We start from the raw sequence: 21,274 nt of genomic DNA, 5'->3' as shown, positions 1-21,274 counted from the left end.
TGTCTACCACCCACGCAAGGTGCGAAAAAATCAGTCATTTTTGACTTAAATATATAAGCCTAAAATTTTTTTAAATAACTGTTTATAATGTATAAAATATAAAAACAAAAGTCTACCAGTTGTGTTATGTTGCAAAGGCATGATAGACGCCACGGAATGTCGACTTCGTACCTCTATGTACCGTTTATCGGGGCCGCTAGCGCTCGCTCGAAAAAGTTTGCTTGTCGTCGCGAAATTTCAATAAATAAAGCCGACTTATTTTTTAATAAATAGTTTACATCCTGTTTTTATTAAAATGTTTAGTCTACCGTGACTAAGAGGTTGCTTAGTCTTTGGTAGACGTTGCTTAAATTATAAAGTAGTTGGAAAAGTATGAATGATTTAAGCATATTAAAAAAATAATTTTAACATTGAAACGAAATTTAAAACTATTTTATTAAAATTAAAATTATGTACAAAATTATAGTGAAGTTTATTTTTTATTAATAGTGTTTTGACCTTTTAAATTATGCCTATTTTATTTTTTTATTTTTTATGATCAAGTACTAATGAAATAAAATTTTTTGCATCGATCTTACATAACAATAAATAATTAAAAATAATCAAATAAACAGTTCTTTACATATTAATTAATCTTTACTAATAATAAAACTGAAAGTCTCTCTGTCTGGATGTCCGGAGGATGTCTGTAGGATGTCTGGATCTCTGTGGCGCGCATAGTGCCTAGACCGTTCGGCCGATTTTGATGCAATTTGGCACAAAGTTAGTTTGTAGCATGGGAATGTGCACCTCGAAGCGATTTTTCGAAAATAAGATGTGATTCTTTTTCTATTCCAATTTTAAGAACAAAATTATCATAAGATGGACGAGTAAATTACGAAATTATCATAACGTGGAACCGTAACATGGGCACAAGCCAATTGGCGAGATACGAAATTATCATAACGTGGAACTGTAACATGGGTACAAGCCAATTGGCGAGAAAATTCACCATACATTCTTTATAAATATACAGGCGAACCAAAAGACCTTTTAATTTTTCAATTACGGGCAAAGCCGTGCGGTTACCACTTGTTACCTATAAAACTGTAACAAGGAACATAATTTTATTTAAATGAACTATTCATCAGGTGCATCGCCGCTCACGTCTGACTCGCCCAAATAATTTTCGTTTTCGCTTTCGTTGCTGAATTTGTATTCAAAATGTCTTACGTTCAATTTAGCATCATTGTCAGTTCAATAATCATCATCACTGTGAATGTCGGTACTATTATTAGCTGTCTCGGTAAAATCATCAGTTATCAATATCTGTAATAGAAAACAATTGATAAAAAAAAGAAAGAATTTTATTAAAAGCCAAGTCTGGTTGAAAAAAAAAAAATGATTACCTGAGGCAGAAGGCTAAGCTTCGAATGTAACATCTTTTATTGCTTGCGGTAATTGTTTTCAGTAAACCATTTAAAAACTTTTCATCTGTACTCAATTTTCCACCCACAATCAAGAGGTGATAAGCTTGTCAGATTTTTTAAATGAAAATTTGTCCAAATTTGCGAAATGCAAGCTGTTATGAGGAAATGTTCACTAAGTTCAGACTAACATAGGATTAAGGATGACGGATCAAAACTCTTCACGTTTTCGAGAATTACTTTATCTTTTTTCAAAAATTTTATAAACTTTTAAAAACGTAATGGTTCTTGCATCATTAATTGTTTCCATTTTATTTTGTCTGTACATTCGGCGCTCAACTCTTCCGAAATTTCGAGTTGTATTCCAATTTGTGACATGCATTTTACATTGTGCGATGGCTGATACTTACTCAAATTTGCTAATGCTCCTGTGTATTCTTCCGACTTTGTAAATAGAACGTAAGGCCGAACCTTTCCTTTTCGGAAAAAAGCCGGATTTTGATCGCAACCAGTCATTGCGTGTAAAGCAACCAAGGCGGAACAAACGGTTTCTCCTAAATTCTTGTAAAGTTCAGAGACATTGATACATCTTAATGATTTTCCCAACGCCAACTTCCATCCAGACCTTTATTTAAGAATTCAAAAACTTCATGTTAGCCAATATTATAACTAATACATCAGTATCTGAACATCGTAGGTGGACGTCATATGGAGGCTGTAGCTCTTCAAAAATTACAAAGATGGTAAATCATTTTTGTGTCGGTTTCTTCGCGGTTTGAGGCACGATTGAGTATGATCTACTATTTTTACAACTTTTCTGTTGATGGTTTCAAATCTCTAACACTGTTTGTAGTTAATATACACAAATTTATCTTCAAAATAAGCCGCTTTGTTATCTCGTTCCCAGTTTTTTAATAAATATTCTAGCAAATCTTCTTTAAAAGTAATATTTTTTAATTGATTCAAAAAGTCAGAGGGACGTGTTGCAGAGTCTCCTATCAGAATTTTTTGACCTCTGTGAGTTCCGTTTAATATATCGTCGCCTCAGAACAACAGTAAGATATCTTAGTATTATTTCTGGGATTAGATATCTTACTGTTGCTCTGAGGCGACGATATGTTCGTTATCTTTTATGGAAGGAAACGGGGTGCGTGTCGAATAGGGCTCGACCGATGGCATTTTTTGGCCGATGGGCCGATGCCGATTGTTGGCCGATTGTTCAAAGATGGCCGATGGCCGATGGCCGATTGTTTTCCTCCAAATGGCCGATTGCCGATGGCCGATGGCCGATGCCGTTGGCCGATGGAAAAAAAAATCAAACAGAAATAAATTAATAAGATTATCAGGGATTTTAAGGATCGTTTATTCATTTCACTTTACTTCCTTTCTACGAATAAGGAATGGTATAATCACAAAAAAAAAAAAAAAAAAAAAAAAAAACAGATTTCGACCTAAATTTCTATTTTACGATCACCCAATTTAAATTTCATAAAGTTTTTCCGGCACATTTGTACATGCATATGTACTTAAGAACATATAGATGACCGAAATATCCATTTTGAACGCCTCCTCAGTTAATTATCGCAAATTCTCGCGTAAACTTGCGTCACTCAAAAACGTTATGAAATAGTATGTTAAAAACACATACGTACGTAGTATGATCTAAAAGTTCAGGGACAAGTTGTATAAAACCTTACCCTGAATAGTTCACATTACCGAAGCACATCTATCAACAAAATAGTCACGTTGGACGACTATGCACTTCTGCCAACGTTCGTATAGCTTTTAGAAGCACTCCTGTGTAAGACATTTTTCGCAACCTCCTGTAAGGCCTCTTGCGCTGCTGCTTTAACTTCATTGTAAAGAAGAAGGCGAGTTTCATGTTGAGGCTTAGCTCCGAGTGACTTTTACTTGTTCCCAGCCAAAAAAAAAAAAAAAAACATTTGCATGGACGTCGCTTTCTTCCGTCAGGAGAAGATAAAGCTGCATCATAGAAGGTAGCGAAAAACGGCTTCCAGGACTGATTCCAGAAGTTTCATGAACACTGGCAGAAGTACATAGTCCCTCAAGGTGACCTTTTAAAGGTGAACGTGCTTCGGCAATGTGAACTATTTTGAGTAAGGTTCTATACAGCTTGTTCCCGAACTTTTGGATCGTATTACGTACAATCTGTATAGGGTGTAGTTATGCTTCTCCTTTTTTGACTGCTGTGTGATGAAAGAGAAAGAACAACAGCCAAAAAAAAAAAGAAAAAAAGAAAAGAATGAAAAAAAAGGAAGAAAAACAAAGAGACTGTTTAATAACCAATAGATTTTTTTTTTAATTGAACATATAATTAAGATTTCAGTAATATTGTAATAATGTATGGATTTAGGTACACTAAAAATAGTTTTAAACCATTAAATTATGTTATTTAATCATTCAAACAAAACAATAAAAAAAAATTAAAAAAAATAATAAGAATAAAACTGTGAAACCGTCAACAAATTACGCAATTAAAGTGGAAAGATTGCACGTAGACATTTTTTAGTCATCAAATCAAACAAAAAAGGTGTCAGATAAATTACAATATTAAATCATAATAGGAATATTTTTGTACTTATTTAAAATTTATGAATAGAAAAGTTTGCATTTTTCATAAAAGCTATCATAGTGACATACATTTTGCTGAAAAACGAAATAGCCATGAAAAGAGCAAGGTTCTTAAAACGCAGATACAAAAAAAAAAAAAAAAAAAAAAAAAAAAAAAAAAAAAAAAACTCAATATTTACACCAAGTTAATAACCGAAATAAATATACTACTTGATCTGATGTTTGCACACATAATATTGAACAATTTGATTGTTTAATCTTTTATGAAGCTTTACAAACAAGTTCAAATTAAATTTTTAAATTTAACAATAATTTTCTGAAATTTTTTTTAAAAAATGCATAATAAAAAATCTTTGAAACTTTTCTATAAAAAACGAAAATAACTGATTAATTGATTTTATATAAATACATAAAAATCGTTACTCACAACAGAAAAAAAAATCGATCGCTATTAATGATGCAAAAAAGAAGACGCATTACGAAATATAGGTGAAACAAGTATGAGAAATACGCAAAATGACATTTCTTGACCAACATAAATAATCGCTCTAAATATTTAAGAAATGCTTGAAACGACGAGGGATGGTTTGGGGGGGGGGGGGGGGTCACCCTCTGATTTTGGAGTAACTCACACTTCGGCCCCATTTTAGGCCTCATTTGTTTAGTACGGAACCGCTACCATCAACGCCTCGGAAGAGTTTCTGAATCTACTTCAGCACTTCTGAAGAAAAAATTCAAAAGTCCCTTGGATTTTCGAATTATGTCACCATTCAAAACGTCTTTAATCAATTTCTTACATTAATGCTCTAAATTCTTTCTAAACAATAGATAAAGTTTGAATAAAAAAATATCTAAATATTGTTAATTTAAAGAACTCGGAAGTACAACTAGAGTTTAATTTCAGAAATTGAGGTAGTGGGAGGAGGGGCACGCAAGTGTTCTCGGAAATTCAAAAAATAGTCGTAAAAAATCGAGTTCAAAATAATCATAAAAATAGAGCTGAAAAAACCTTTTTTAAACTTGCACCCGAGTTTGTTTTGACGTGCAGTGGCGGATTTAAAATATAGCAAATGTTGCAACTGCACGAAAGGCCCCATAACTATAGGGACACCGTAGGAGTTACAAAAATGCTTATGATAAATGTTTTACAACTTCTGTGATAGAGAAATGGGGCCCCAAAATGTATTTCGATTGGCCCCAAACTTGTAGCTCCGCCGAAGCGATACAGAAAAGACTGCATTAATGTGATTCATATTAAAAATATCGAAAAATTAAAAATTACCGTCGGTTCAACGGGAATCTACCAAAATGACACAAAAACCGGTTTTGCCATCTCATATTTGTTTCCATGGTTTCCAATGCGGCAATGTATCACCAAATGATCGTCAGTCTGAGACACTATATTAGTTTCACATTGAAATAAGTAATTAATAGCTACAAAAAAGGAGTAAACCGGCTTTTCAGAACACCCAATCGAAGACAAAAAGGGAAGCGCACAACTGGAACGTACGCACACCCCGCATGCGAAAACTTAACCTTCTACAGCTTACCATCTTTGAGTTATGACTTATGAGAGATATATACGTACATCCAACTGCAAAAAACAACACAATAATTAACTTGTTTGGTACCTGAATGTAGTATTAAAAACTCTTTCAGAGGTGACTAAAATAGAAATTCATACTGAAATTTAAGTAAACAGTTTTAAACTCCCAAAAATCAAAAACTCCCTTTACTTTGTATTAAAAAGTAAAAACAGCAGAGGTCCTTTAAAAAAAAAAAAAACATCGGCCTATTCCATCGGCTTTTTGATGTATTTTAAGGCCGATGGGCCGATGTTTCCTGCAAGTTAGCATCGGCCGCCGATGCCGATGCCGATGGCTAAATTATTGAACCATCGGCGCCGATGCATCGGCCAGGCCGATGCATCGGTCGAGTCCTAGTGTCGAAAACAATTACTACGAATACTGCTGAACATACTTAATAATTTTCTCAATATCATAGCATAAGATGATGGAATTTCTTTCATTAGATATAATAAAAATAATCCATCATAGATGAGAAATTTTGGTGGTTCAGAATTGATGCTTTTTTAAGCACTTTTATTACACTTGGCCTGATTGTCATGGAGTAATCTGAGGCGTGCTTTTGCTTATATTTCAGCTACTAGATCACTAAGAGACTTCTGGATTTTACTAAATTATTTGCTTAATCTTAAGGTACAACTTAAGGCTGAAAATTTAAAATTCTGAAGTAACATCATTATTTCGGTTAGGATGGAAAATAGCAAATTTGATGTAATTTCCCCATCAAATGTTTAAATATAAAATCCATTGTTACAAATTTTGTTGCCTTGCAAATGTAATGTTAATAGTAATCATAATGAAAATTTTGAATCAAGTCCTCTCTGGAGCAAGAATGAAATTTATTCACAGTCGTTGCTTTCTTAGGGTTTTTATCCTCATCTATGCATCTATGCCAATAATCGATAACAGCACTAAGTAAAAAGACGTATTAGGATCTTTATCCCAAGTTACTTATATGTTGTGAACCATTCTTTTGCGTATACTAAGCAACTAGAATACTTACAGACTACAGAATTTTATTAAATGATTTGTTTAACCTTAAGGTACAACTTAACGCTAAAAAAATCAAATTCTAAAGTAAAATTTTGTTTGAAAACAAAAACTTGAAAATAACAGATTTTTTAAAAAAAATAACAAGCACTTTTCATAATGCACTCAAAAGGACAAAAAAATTGTCCTTTCTGACAAAGAAAAGTTAAAGTGTTCCTGTAGTTTTTTAATTCTTTTAAGAAAAATATTTCACAAACGAAGAAAAGTGCGCTCAAGTCATTTTAAACCAAACTTTCCCATTAAGAAAAAAAAATGCGTGTTTCAACACTCAAATTTATGATTGAAAGCTAGATAATGGTAAAACATTCTCTACATGACTAAAACCGCACTTTTCTTTGTTTTTGGGGTCATTTTCTTGGAAATTTTTGAAAACTACAGGAATTCTTAAATTGTCCTTTCTGACCCAGAAAAGTTATTTTGTCCTTTTGAGTTGCATTATGAAAAGTGCTTATTATTTTTTAAAATATCTGTTATTTTCCAGTAAATGCAGTAAGGCAGATTTTCAGTTCTGCAGATGGCTATTATCTGTTGATCCAATTTAACATATGCTAAAGAAATATAAACATCAGCAGCAATACTATCGCCGCGAAGCACTGGATCAAGTTTGCTCCAAAATGGCGGATGCGTCGGCTCCTTCACTATAGGGGCCTTACTCAAGCCCAGGCACCAGACCCAAGGTTATTAAAAGCGTGTCCTTCCCCTCTTCTTTCTTCGCAGTATAAGAATAAGCAGCTTTACTTCCCCATTTACGAAATGTATTTGAAAAGGAGGTGATTCAAAATAATTTTGAAGAAGTTAAATATATATATATATATATATATACATATATATATATATATATATATACATATATATATATATATATATATATATATATATATATATATATATATATATATATATATATATATATATATATATATATATATATATATATGTAACAAAAGTACGAATATCAATTTAAATATGATAGAAAATTGTAATCATAAAAAAATAATAATTGAAAAATTTCTATTTATAAAGAATGAAAAGATAAAAAAATCATACTTTTCCAACTACTTTATAATTTAAGCAACGTCTACCAAAGACTAAGCAACCTCTTAGTCACGGTAGACTAAAAATTTTAATAAAAACAGGATGTAAACTATTTATAAAAAAATAAATCAGCTTTATTTATTGAAATTTCGCGACGACAAGCAAACTTTTTCGAGCGAGCGCTAGCGGCCCGATAAACGGTACATAGAGGTACGAGATCGACATTCCGTGGCGTCTATCATGCCTTTGCAACATAACACAACTGGTAGACTTTTGTTTTTATATTTTATACATTATAAACAGTTATTAAAAAATATTTTAGGCTTATATATTTAAGTCAAAATTGACTGATTTTTTCGCACCTTGCGTGGGTGGTAGACACGGCACGGCAACGCTTCGGACGCGGTAGACATATATTTTTCGTTATGTTTATACGTAATCAATAATATTACCGAGTTTCAGCCTTATATATATAAGACAATTTCACAAGTTTTTGCAACATATTGCAAAATTTTTTATTAATTATTGCAACGATAACTTTTTGGTAGACTCGCGTTTTCTTCTTTTAAGTAAAGTAATCTAATATTTAAAAAAATTCTGGCCTTATATAAATAATGTATTAAAAACTGTCGCTATCTCCCCTACTATAAGGAATTACTAGAAGAGAGTATTTTATCCCCTTCCATTAATATTTGTAAAGTACAAGTGGTAATGCAAAAACCATGTGTGATGTAGGATGTTGAAAATAAGCTATGGAACTGAAAAACAAACGCAAAACGAATGCGACAGAACGGGGTAAGATGACGTGCGGATAACTCGTTTAATTATTCCAGCCGTTTTAGAATAAATATTTTATTTATGCAAAACTCTAGACATCAACAGTTACTCAGATATTTATGCAGATAATGATTTTCAGGCTACGTATATCAGGCTATTGTTAGTGAAACAAAGAAAAAAAAACGTACCCAAACCACTGATTAAATTTCCTCAAAGTTCCCTTTAGCCTTAACAAGTTAACAACACTAAGTCCATAGCCTTTTAACACCTCTAATGTTCTCTCACAGCCATCAGCTTCCTTGAAACTTCCTCCACAGCTCCCAGCCTACTCAGCTCTCTCTCAATTTCAGATGGTCAACAAGAAAACAACCAGGATACAAAAGAAGAAGCTGCCTCCTTACCACTATTCTCCAGGTCAATTTTGTCAGAAACACTACCTCGAAAGCCTGCTAATTTTTCAACTGTTCTTCCACACCCACTTTCCTTGGCACTTTCTCTATTGCTCTTCATTTATTTGCTTCGCGTTTTCTCCTTTTCAGATCAGAATCAAGAAAACTACTAGGAAACAAAGAATGAAGCTTCTTTCATAAAACATTTTCAGTTTCCCTATAAGTAGCCAATTATTTTATTTTTTCGTACTTGACTTTTTCAATTCCTTCCACGGGTTGGTACAAAAGCTCATGGCCAGCTGTCATTTTTCGAACAAAACCAAAAGTGAACAAATTCTATTTTCAGTAATAGTTGTAAAGCACCGTTTATACGTTTCTCTTTTATAAGTTTTTATCAATTATACGTTTTTAAAATTGGTCTCTGCAGCGTCTAATACACATTAACCTATACCTATTATACGTTTTTTCCATTTGTACGTTCTTTTCATAGTGTCCCTTCAAAAACGTATAAAAGGTGCTTCACTATAGTTTGGAATAATAAAACATGGTTTTAGACGCTTAAATTATTTGTCCTTGTGTCCCCGTTATCAAAATATTATGTCTTACAGTCTTCCGAAATTTTAAGAAAAGTTGCCAAATTTAGCGAGTTTTGGTGAGAAATGGAAGACACCTTTCACAAGTTTTGCACAGGAATGTTTTGCCACTCGCAGAAGTTGAAGTTGCGTGGTACTTCCATTTCTCAGCAACTCTTAAAATTTGGGTACTTTTCCTAAAATGTTGGCTGAATTTAAGACCTTATACCTCGATTGCCCAGAAACAAATAACTTATGCGTTCAAAAATATCTCAACATGCCCTTTTGATTTCCACCTATTTTTCTTTATTATTACGCTATTCATGTGGTCCCCTGGTTAGCTACTAAACTTTAAGACAGTTTTGGTAACATTCAATATACTGAGTTCCGTGTCTTGATTCTCAGTAGAGCTTAGAAACTTAAGGAATCAGGAAAAGGAGCGGAACCAGGAAATTAAATCCAAATTTCCTCTTCAAATTTAATGAAAATTATCATGAAATAGCTATTAAAGAAACACCTCACAATTCCAGGAAAGTAACTACTAGCCATTTAAAAGCCGAAAATCACCTTTTCAGTTGTCTTTAGCCCCATGAATATTCACGAGGCTTGATTAGCAGCGTTCTTTAAATTTCAATCTGGGGCGTTAATGATTTTAATGAGGCACGAAGGAAATGCTGCGCAACTTCTGAAAACTTGAGGAATTCTGAAAAAGAAGTTCTTCCCGAAGAGAAACTATAAATACTTAAAGGTGCTCTATAAATTTGATGGTTGGGGTGAATGGATTTTTCCCGGTAAAAAAAGAACGAAAAGCCATTTGTGTCGGTTTTTTCATTTAGTTTGCTTCAGACTCGGAGATGTCAATGTTTGGATAGAAAAGCAATTAATTCTCACCTCCAAACTAAAATGCTCTTTCCAGTAATTGATTCGATTTTCTTTTGTTCACTAGCTTATATTCACAAGTAATGTGAAATTTTGTCTTAGCTTTTGTTATTTGATGTTTATTGGCTCAGCAGTCATAATATACTTGCAACCGTGCATTATTCACCGTTACTTAGAAAAAATAAGAATTTCTTACTATCCCTCTAAGCACAGGGTGTCCATAATTAAACGACCCTCCTTTAAAGTAGTCTAACGGCGAAACTATTGCTCAGAAGTTAACGAAGTTTTGTGTAAGACATAATGAAGGAATGTGAATTTGTTTAAGGGAACAAAAAACTAGTACAAAGTTTTGCCACCAGAGGGCGCATTTTTATGAGTTACACATTTTAAAATACACTTACGATGGTTCTAAAACAAATTTTGCATCAAAACATGTTTCATATAGCGGTTATCTTTTTCGTCCACCTTCTGGAATCGTGAGATAGCAGTTGACCGTGGGCTCTGCCAAATGCCTAGGACATGTCATGATATACTGTATTTACGATCAGGTAATGTTCTAGGAAAATCACGATTTACGAGACACACTCAGGAACATTAAAAATAGCGCCCAAAGAAAGAAGAAAGGTACAATTACGAAATTTTGCATATAAGAAGAGCATCTGATATGCAAATGATCCAAGTTTGGTGTCAATGCGCATGACCGTTTACCCTACAGTATCGGTTCAATCGGGAAAAGGTGCTAAATGAGCCAGTGCATAATTAAGGATTTATAAATGTTACAAGTACATTCCGATTGTTAGAGAGCCTTAATGAGTGAAGGAAGCCAGATCGATCAGTTGGAAAACGTTTCTCACAGTTGGGCGAGTTTGCAAGAGGTTTGATTGGGCGAGTTTGCGATCATCGGCAAGAAAATTGCAAGCAGGTCGACGAGCCGTGTTGCTGCTCAGGTGGATCGTTCGGAGGGTTCCGCTAGAAACTGCTGCAGGCAGTGGACACAAGATGGTACCGACGTGCAAAAAAAAAAAAAAAAAAAAAAAAAAAACGGGCCAGGAGCGACCAGGAAGTCGATGAGGAGACATAATCGAAGGATCGTGCGCCAAGCGCTCGTGGATCCCATAGTGACTTCTTCCACCATACAAGCAGACGTAGGGGTGGAAGGTGGTCCTCGAACAACTTCCAGACGTCTTGCAGCAGTGAATCTGCAGTCCAAGCGTTCTTTTCGAGTTCTCCCTTTAACACCAAAGCATAGACAACTCCGTTTACAATAGTGCGGAGCCAGAGCGATGTGGGATGTCCCTGACTGGTAAAAGGTGGTGTTCAGTGATGAATCTCGGTTCGTTTAAGGGTCAGATAATAACCGCACACGGGTGTGGAAGCACCCTGGAGAAAGGTACCATTTAACCAATTTTATCGCACGACATACTGCGCGAACAGCGAGCATAATGGTCTGGGGGCCATAGCCAATGATAGCCGGTCCATTCTAGCTAAGGTACGTGGAACCTTAACGGGCCAGTGTTACGTTAATGACATTCTGCAACCAAATGTAGGACCGTTCCTAAATGGTCTCCCAGGGGCAATTTTCCAGCAAGATAATTCTCGCCCGCATATAGCTAGAGTTGCTCAAGACTTCTTACCTCCTTTTGAGACGCTTCCATGTACAGTTGCTTCCCCGACTTGTCCCGTATAGAGCATGTATGAGATCAACTGAAACGCCAGATGCCGCTGTGCTTCTCTATGCAAGATTTAGAGGTGGCTGTTCAAAATTTGGGGGTCCATCTGCCTCAGGACAACGTTAGACGTTTAATTAGCTCAATGCTGGTTCGTGCGGCGGCATGTATGCAGCAAAAGGGGGTCCAACGCGCTACTGAAGTAGCACTGTATTAATCTTATTTCTTAGCCTGTATTTGTTTAATAGCCTGCATTTTTGGATCGAGTGTCTCTCTCACCTGTATTATTATGCATATTAAATTTCAATTCAATCCAATGCTTCCTTCTTGGGGTTCTATTTTCAATATTCCTGAGTATATTTCAAATTCTACCAAAGCTAAATGTCAAATGGATCGAGGCTTGTGATCGGCAAGTGATGTATTTCATTAAAAAAGCCCTTTGATGGCGAAATTTTGAACTATTTTTTTATCCTTCAACTCATTATATTGTACACAAAATTTCGTTAATTTATAAACAATGGCTTCCCCGCTAGACAATTTTAAAGTAGGGCCGTTTAAATATGGGCACACTGTACAACCATGTTCAAGCTTGTGAAAAAATGAATAAATAAATTAGCACCCCATACATAACTAGCAGTCTGCCGCGCCTCGTACTGGTATATATAAATAACATCACATCTGCTTTGAGTCCATGGGTTCGACAAGAAATAAAAGAGTTATAACCTAGTTAGGATTTTTTCTGGATACTCATTGTAGTGCCAGTCGTTACGAAAAGTTTTCAAATGGCACCAAGTTTGGCGACATATGGCAAGTTTTTGAAACTTACAGGTCATCACTGTCACATGACCAAGCAGATGACCAAGATGGTGGTCATGTGATACTTGTGATGACGTCATTCATCCAATAGACAATCTGAAATGACCTTTAGACGGGAATACATACAAGGGGTGCAAAAAAAAAAAAAAAGGAAAAAAAAACCGAAGGTATTTTCTAAAAGCTATATATTTCATTTTACCAAAAAAAAAAAAAAACTTTATTCCCTTGAAAATATTCTCCGTGACAACTAATACATTTGCCCCACCAATGCTTCCGCTATTCGAAAAAAAAAAGTATGAAGTAACCTTTAGAAATGGCTGACAGCTCCTGGTTTTTTTTCTTGAGCTTTTCAATAATATTGCATCTGTCTTATCGTTCATTGAAATAAAAAAAATCACACGGAGCCAAGTCAGGCGAGTAAAGTGCGTGGGGTAGCATCAAAACTTCCTCCAAAGCTTTATGAAAAAAAAAACTGAATTATTGCAGTACTCACTCCACGATATATACTCATGGTATATTTGCATAATCCAAAATGTTTAACATTTCCATCAGCCACAAATGTTCTACAAATAGATATTCTAAATAGGAGATTTAACAGAAATTTGCTGACAAAAAGCACAAATCCCAAAAATTGGAAATTGAAATAAAACTATTTCGGAGAAAAAACAGTTACGAAGTCCAAGTTTAGTGACTGTCTCCGAAATTCGACAACATGCGGTTACAGGAAGATTAAAGCTTCAATAGTGACATCTGTTTTTTACACCTAATACAAAAGTGATACATGCCACCAACGTATTTGTGTCTAACAATATTGTCACCACCAGCATTGTGTGCAACCATGGGCGCCCATATGCAAAATTGTAAGGGGGGCTCAGATATTTTGACCATGGATTAGCATGATATTTTCCCCCATGAAAACCAATTACAGGACAGATTAGAGTCATTACAATTTGACATTTTTAATAACTCATTCATTAATGGCTGGAGAGGAAATACTTTTTACCTTTTTTCAAAGAAAAAAGTACTAAATGCAAGGAAGTTCTAACTTCTAAGGGAGGCTCGAGACCCCCCTTGCCTCCTATATGGGCACCCTTATGTGCAACCTGTTTCCAAGGATCTGGAAGTCGTAGGACAACTGTAGCAGTGCCTATTTCTACAGATTGTTCGATTCGAAGAAATTAAGTCAAATTCAGACATAAGTCCTTGAGGCTTTGAGTTAATCCCTAAGACGGAGGAACCATTTCCTGAAATTAGTTTCAGAACGGTTAAAGAGATTATTGTGGCAGTTATACCGCTCCATTTGAACAATCAGGGGTTGCTACAGATGTCCAATGACTTCCACCATCTTGGTAACAGGTTGTATACAATGTGGTAACTATATTCAAGGACAGTAAACCTTGGTGGCATGTATCACTTTTGTATTAGGTGCAAAAAATAGTTGCCAAGATCAAATTTCCAACTTTCGTATTGCTGTTATGTTTGAGGCTATAATCCTGTTGTAAAATGTCTTGGTTTAAGTCGTGACCAGAAATGGGCGATAAAAATGAGACTCGAAATGGGTGACAAAAATGAGTTTTACAGTACCTGGCGTCAGAAGAACAATGGCAGTGATGATGAGTGAGCAGACAGTGGCGATGACCAGAAGGGCAATGCCGATGCCTTTCCAGTTTCTTTGGTCGGGATCGTCCGACACAAGCTCCTGCAACACATAAAAAGCGTCAGTTGATTGTGAGGAAAATAATGTTTAACATCATCGAGTATAAAGTCAGCATACATATTGACCTCAATTTTACCAAAGCAGCAAAATATTTTGAGATTACAAGCATCAAATCGGAGATTTTTTCACAGGGATACACACATACAAAGTGGAATTCGTTTCGAACAAACTGAAATTTTTGCAATCAAGAATTACAGCCATGTGACTGCTCTGTGTTTCTAAAAGTGATAACTTTTAATTAATTTCAGTTGAAATAACGACATAAGATTTCTTCGATTTCTCGGTGGATATTAATACCAGTATTAAATTTTACTTATTTCATGTTTAATAAATTCTCTGTATCAGAAAATACAACATTATTCTGCGCAGAAGAACCGATTTCACGGCAAGTTTATGGATGTAAAGTTTATTATTATATTTCTTTCACGGAAAAGATAAACCGAAAATTCGCAGATTGTTTGTCAGAAAGAACAGTCAGAAAGTTTGCTGCTATGACTACTTTTGAGGACTTTTCTGTAAAAAAAGAAAAAACAAAACTGTATTCACATTCGCCGTTTGCTTGGCACCAATTTGCTCTTGTCCAAGCAAAACACGTGATTGAGGCATGGATGTAGTATAGCTAGATACTATTCCGACTAGATATTTCTTCATACTATTTGCCTGAATTATTGGTATTTCAATAATATAGTATGCAATATAAATTTATATTTTATTGTTCTGTGACACATATATGATATTTTTGACATTCATTTAATTTAACATAAATATTAATAACATTTAAATTTTGTATATTTATGTGCAAAGTGATTTAGTCAACATTTTCAATGTTATTATATTAAAGGTAATGATGTTGTATCAGCAACACATGTCTATGACGTACGTACTTACAAAAGACGTATAAAAAATGCCAAAACTTCAGTTATTGCAGTTAATAAGGAAGAATGTTCCATTGAAAGAATTAAAATACCAGATATCCAATTATACCATTCTATCAAATTTTAAAATAATGGTATGATATTCTGGAAGCATTTTGAAATTGGTTCACTGTAAGAAGTTATGTATAGCAACTTGAACTTTAAATGCAGTTTTTAAATAATACGCCCATTTAGCTCAGAAATAAAATCCGACAGAAATCAGAGCCAGAAATCTGTATGGCCAAAAATTCGTGCGACAACTGCACTTGCATATTTGAAACTGCCGATGAACTATCAATTCATATAGCAAGAAAAGTGCAGAATTTCTAAACATCTCTCATGAATGATCAAAGCCAAATATATATTTGCAAAGAGAATAGAGACTATCCTCATATAAATAATAGCCGATGATCGAGTAAGCCGCGTGTTTCAACAATGAAACTCGTGCCCAGGCATGATAATTTGATAATATGGTTTAACAATGTTTAACATGCAGGGAGAGGCTTTTTTTGTGACAAGGCTGAACTCGATCCGGTAACTTAACTGTTTTACTGGCAAGACTAACATTTTAGGAAAACGAAGAAACCAAAACAATTAAAGCTATTCGCAACTCCAACAAACTATAGGGGGCGTTGCAGCCACTGTCTAATGGCCGATGAAAAAACTAAAACAAACGCAAGCTGTAACATATAAATTGTTTCTAAACTTAGGAAATGATAGATATTTTTGTTCGCATGTATGATTTTTTGTTCTTTATTCATTTGAAAAGTTTTTTCAAAGTCTTTTGGTTATTCTGACCCATGTAGAAAGAGATTAGAAATCAAAAAGTATTACGAAAGTAAAAAATTATGCAGAACACACAGTAAGTTGTTCTGAAGCAGCCATTTTCACGATGTTGAATTCGGAATTCATAAATTTGTGGTTCGCTTCGAACGGCATTTTCATTTTGTACCGTTTTTCTATACATTAGTACATATTAAGTTCAGTTTCGTGACATTTCCGGCATTCGTTGACATTTTTGTCACATAGTGCACATACGTGACAGACTGTCAAGAGTAACGTTTAGCACTAGATAATTTATTTCTATGACTATATGATTGGATATCAAAAGAAATCATCATGCATTTAATTCATTCGTCATGGAAATGATTTAACTGATATGCGAAATCATGTCAAGATACATTATTCTTTCACACAATTTTAAAACCATAACCCTATAAACAGATTTTTGGCGAATTTTTATTTTTTATTGTTCAAATTATTAACGTTCTTTCTGGATTTTTCAATCTGTTCTGCGATAAATATTTTCAAGAAAATTTATTTGCTAACTGTCTATTTCAGTAGGATACTGTAGTAACAAAGGTTATTTAAATAATTTATGTGGAATTAGGATAAGGAAATTTGTCCAGTCAATGTTCTTAAGTTCGTTTTTTTTTCATCGAATTGAAAAACTGATATTTATTCAAATTCACTCAGAACAAGATAAATAAAATGTGTACTCACAGTTTATATCAGATATTTTTGATGTTACGCTGTTGCGGATGACAATTCCAAATGATGAATTACGCAAATAAAAAAAAATACACATAAACTATTTGTTTTGTCCAAAATGAACACATGGAACGCAATGTTTTAGTTTTGTCGGTAGTTTTGTAAATCTCCGCAAGGTAGCGTATTCGAGCGCTGGAGTTGCGAATCAGGAGTTTAGAGTTAATCCACTAGTGTTAGGTTCTGAAATGGCATGAATCACTTCATAATGTTAGGTGTGACAGTTTCTCACGTTCCTGCTCTTAATATATAAGAATGAAATAGCATAAAATGTTTTAATAAGATGAATAAACTTTGTTTTCATTTACCGAAAAAAAAAGCAGTTATTTTTTATTACATTGCGTGAACAAATTATAATAACACGGTATAGCACTGGAGTTCTCATTCTGGGGTACAAACCCTAGGGGACGTAGAATAATTTTAAGGGAGGCGTAAATTAAAAAAAAAAATAAATAAATAAAATGAAAAAAGTAAAATAATAATTTTTACGGTCACGTGTAAATATTTTCCACATTATCGCTTTTTTTGAGAATGCCGTTTTCATCCACAGAATTTGAATGAAATTCTGGATTTTCATCAATTGCGGACATAAAGCCAAAATATTGAGAAAGGCACTGAAATGACCCGAGGAGCTTTTTGTCACAGTTATAACCTAGTATATAAAAAACATGAGAAAGAAACAATAGCAGCCTTTCCACAGTTGTGAAAGGGAGTGGCTAAACTCTCCTTGATCCGAGATTATCTCAAATTCATTTGTATTTTGTCTTTTTGATTGACTGATTTCATATGTTCCAATAATAATATGTTCAAATTAATTTAATGTGTAGTCATGTGAAATGTTGTGTCTAAATTTTGTGTACCTCCAGAATCAAATTAAAATACAGATATTTTCGTTTAATTACCTGCTTAAGTTCAAAATTCTGATTTGACAATTATACTGCTTATAATGGCCACACATGGTGGTGGTGGTGGTGGCGGGGGCATGACCTCACATTAGTGTTCAAAGGAAGACGCAGAGCCTGAAAAGTTGAGAAATCTTTTTCAATTTGTGCCACTCTTTGAAGAATTTTGATTCTCTCATGGCATCCTTTACTATCTTTGTTATATTATATCTATTAATTCCGAGGACATTTTGCGGCATACTTCGCTTCTCCCTGAGTCACCCCAGGGTGCCGCGGCACCCACTTTAATAATCCCTGCTATTGAATATGACTGACTAGTCGTACTACAGAACGAGATAGCTGTTTTGTGAAGTTAAAAATCCTTTTTCTGAATAATATATTCTATAAACAACTGTAAGGGTTCTGATTTCGGTTTTCCTGCTTGCTAATTTTCCTCGTAAATTTCTGCATTGCTAAAATTTCCTTCAACACACACAAAGAAATAACGAACTACAATCTAAGACGAGTTTTAAAAGACTAATCTTTTAGCAATTGATAGCTTTCAAATCGTATCCATGTCTTCACAAAATATAGACTATATATATATATATAATATATATAAGTTCTAATACATGTCTTTCCACAATATGAATGTGTTTTCTTTAAAATAATTGTATTGAATATAATGAGCCTCTAAAGTTTTCGACCTATTTAATGTAATTTTACAGTAGTTTTGTCTTTTCATCTATACGAAAGGCTAATTTTTCTTTTAAAACCTTTTACTGTACAGAAGAAAAAACATTTTAACATAAAGAGGAAAACAGCATTAGTGACGCTATATTTTCCCTTAATTTAAGAAAATCCCCAACTAACCGATCTTCATTCTACATCAAAATTCTAAATGATACTTAAATTTTAGGACATCAGAAAAAGAATCTTTATTTAGCAGCTTTTTTAAGTCGTAAGCAGAAAACTGATAATTGAGTTTCAAGTGAAAACTTAAGTGCTTTTTTAAAAGGCATAAAAAGCATTCAATGTTGTGGAAAAATAAGAAATGAGAACTTATCGAGCGATTTCAAAGAGACTGCAAAGCCTTTTAGTTTGAATGTATTTCACTAAATCAAGGAAGAGAAAACAAGGATTTAAATAATAAATGAAGTCTAGAACATTAAAATATTTTGATTGCATGCATTTTTGATTTTCGTCCCTAAATTTTTAGCAACTTACATACGTAGTAGGCATTGTTTTACACATTTGACTTGATAACTTTATGTAAGTAAATTTAAAATAAACAAATAAATTAAATGAACAAATTCATAAAAAATGAATAATGAATGAATGAATGAAACAAAGTACAATTTTAATGAGAATAACAATTCGTGTTTTCGATCCGTTCAACTCATTTTTTTGTATATTCCGTTTTACTTCAGTAGTTTATTTAAAAAAAAACCAGTTTAGTAACTTTTTATTAATTATTGTTTTACTAATGAAATTAACTACAATTCTAAAATAAATATTTTTTCTTTCTTATCCACACAATTTTTAGACTATATTTGAGGCAAACCTAACCTGACTGCATTGTGAAGGCTACGCAGATCCTAATGGGGTGGTTTGCTTCAGTTAAAAGTACTACTTTTAGTCATTGAAACGGATAGAATGAGCAAAAAAAAAAAAAAAAAAAAAAAAAAAAAAAAAACATTGACTCAGGAAATACTTTTATTTTGACAACAATTTTTTAAAATTATTTTTTTAAAATGTCCTAATTTTCAAACAATGCGTGGTCTTTATGACGTCACAAATGATGCACTTTGCGCATGTTTCTACTACGTTTCCACGTTATGATAATAAAGCAGCGAATTAAAATTGCGCTCTACGCTTGCTATCAACCATATCGTTGCCAATACACGTGAGTAAAGATGCGAATTAAATATTTTGCTTTGTGAATGGCAACACAGAATGGCATTTCATCATTTGTGATGTCATCGGCAGAAGCCGTAAACAATGAAAGCGCTCAGAGTTAAGTAATTTTTTTAAAATATTGAACGTAAACAAATTTATCAAAAAATGGTCAGATCTAATGCTTTTAAGCATGCTCTTTCAGACAAAAAGACTTTTTAAATATTGGAAACGACCCCACTGCAGAATAACGACGCTGTCAGGCTAGGTTTACCCCAACTATAGTACAGTGGTGCACACAGGAATTTTGCAAGGGGAAGACTCCAGGTCAAAATCCTCATTCTCACATTATACCCCAATACGCCGTCAAACATATTTACTTGATTTTATAGATTCCGGAGAACGAGGAGCAGGGAAAAATAAACTATTGAATAAATAATTAGTATTATTTAAGAAAATATACTAGATTAGGTTTGAAATACACACACACATAATACAGATCGGATCAATACAGACATTCGAAATTCTTTAGTCACGTGTCTTTTCATCCATAAGATCATTTATTTTGCATTGAAAAAGGGGTTCCTTGTAACTCCGAAACACGTGTCTGCAGTAATTTGCAATTTGTGCAATTATACGTTGTTATTTATTCCTTACTTTTCGAGTACAAAGGTCATTATTCTACTTTGAACAGTATTATTATTCATCACCCGCGCAACCACAATTTAACTTCTACAGGGGGAGGAGGTGGTCATGAACATTCTCGAGGATTGGCAATTTGTGGCAAGGGTTCTAAAGGCATGGACCTCACAACCACCCTGCTGCTACACTGGTATTCACTGTTCAAGATAATTTACCAATAAGCAACGAGAAAGATTTTTATTTTATTCCTACTGAATGTTTATTATCTTAACTAAAAACATTTTAAACGCGTACTGGCATACAGGGTAACTTTAACCCCCTATTTATTCTTAACTGCTCTACTCACATTTTGATACTATATGTCTACTGGCATAAAACTGAAGAAAAAACTACTACAGCATTATCTTATTATCTAAAATTTAAAACTAATAGTAATAAAACCATTTACAATAAAAAGTTAAAGTTTGTTAACACCGGTTAAAATGTAAAATAGATAAATTTTGCAGCATTAATATATATATTTCATGAAGTTAGAATAAAACATTTTATCGTACATTTATTCTAACGAACTGAATAGCAAATGATTATCATTTGATATGAAAAGTAATTGATTCAGTGCTGATTCACTGAGAAATCATTTATATTCAAATGGCGTCATGTGATCTTGAAGATAGAGAACGCCAAACTATTTAAGTTAATTAACGGCGGTCGAAAATTAAAACATTCATTTTAACTACGAAGGTAAAGAGAACTTCAGCACCGTTTGCAGGAGCGTGTATTGAAATTTATTTCGGGAGCAGCCCAACTAAATGTCATGAGAATTTTCCAAAGTTGTTTGAAAGTGTTAAGTCCTTATTCACAATGAATATTTAAAAATTTATTTCGAGAGGGGCCAGAGTTCCTTCGG

At 33.7% G+C, this 21,274-nt stretch overlaps 1 protein-coding gene across 1 annotated transcript in view; it reads right to left on the bottom strand.

Annotated features, from left to right (window-relative positions):
- LOC129220717 (inactive dipeptidyl peptidase 10-like) overlaps nucleotides 1-21,274 on the bottom strand; it is a 354,203-nt gene that overhangs the window by 165,957 nt on the left and 166,972 nt on the right. Inside the window, exon 2 of the mRNA XM_054855147.1 lies at nucleotides 14,354-14,468. Within this exon, the coding sequence (XP_054711122.1) occupies nucleotides 14,354-14,468 (115 nt within the window). The remainder of the gene's footprint in view (nucleotides 1-14,353; nucleotides 14,469-21,274) is intronic.

The sequence above is a fragment of the Uloborus diversus genome, chromosome 4, assembly GCF_026930045.1.
Source record: "Uloborus diversus isolate 005 chromosome 4, Udiv.v.3.1, whole genome shotgun sequence".
Classification (NCBI taxonomy): domain Eukaryota; kingdom Metazoa; phylum Arthropoda; class Arachnida; order Araneae; family Uloboridae; genus Uloborus; species Uloborus diversus.
The sequence above is the reverse complement of the archived record's forward strand: the minus strand, read 5'-3'. Positions and strand labels throughout refer to the sequence as shown.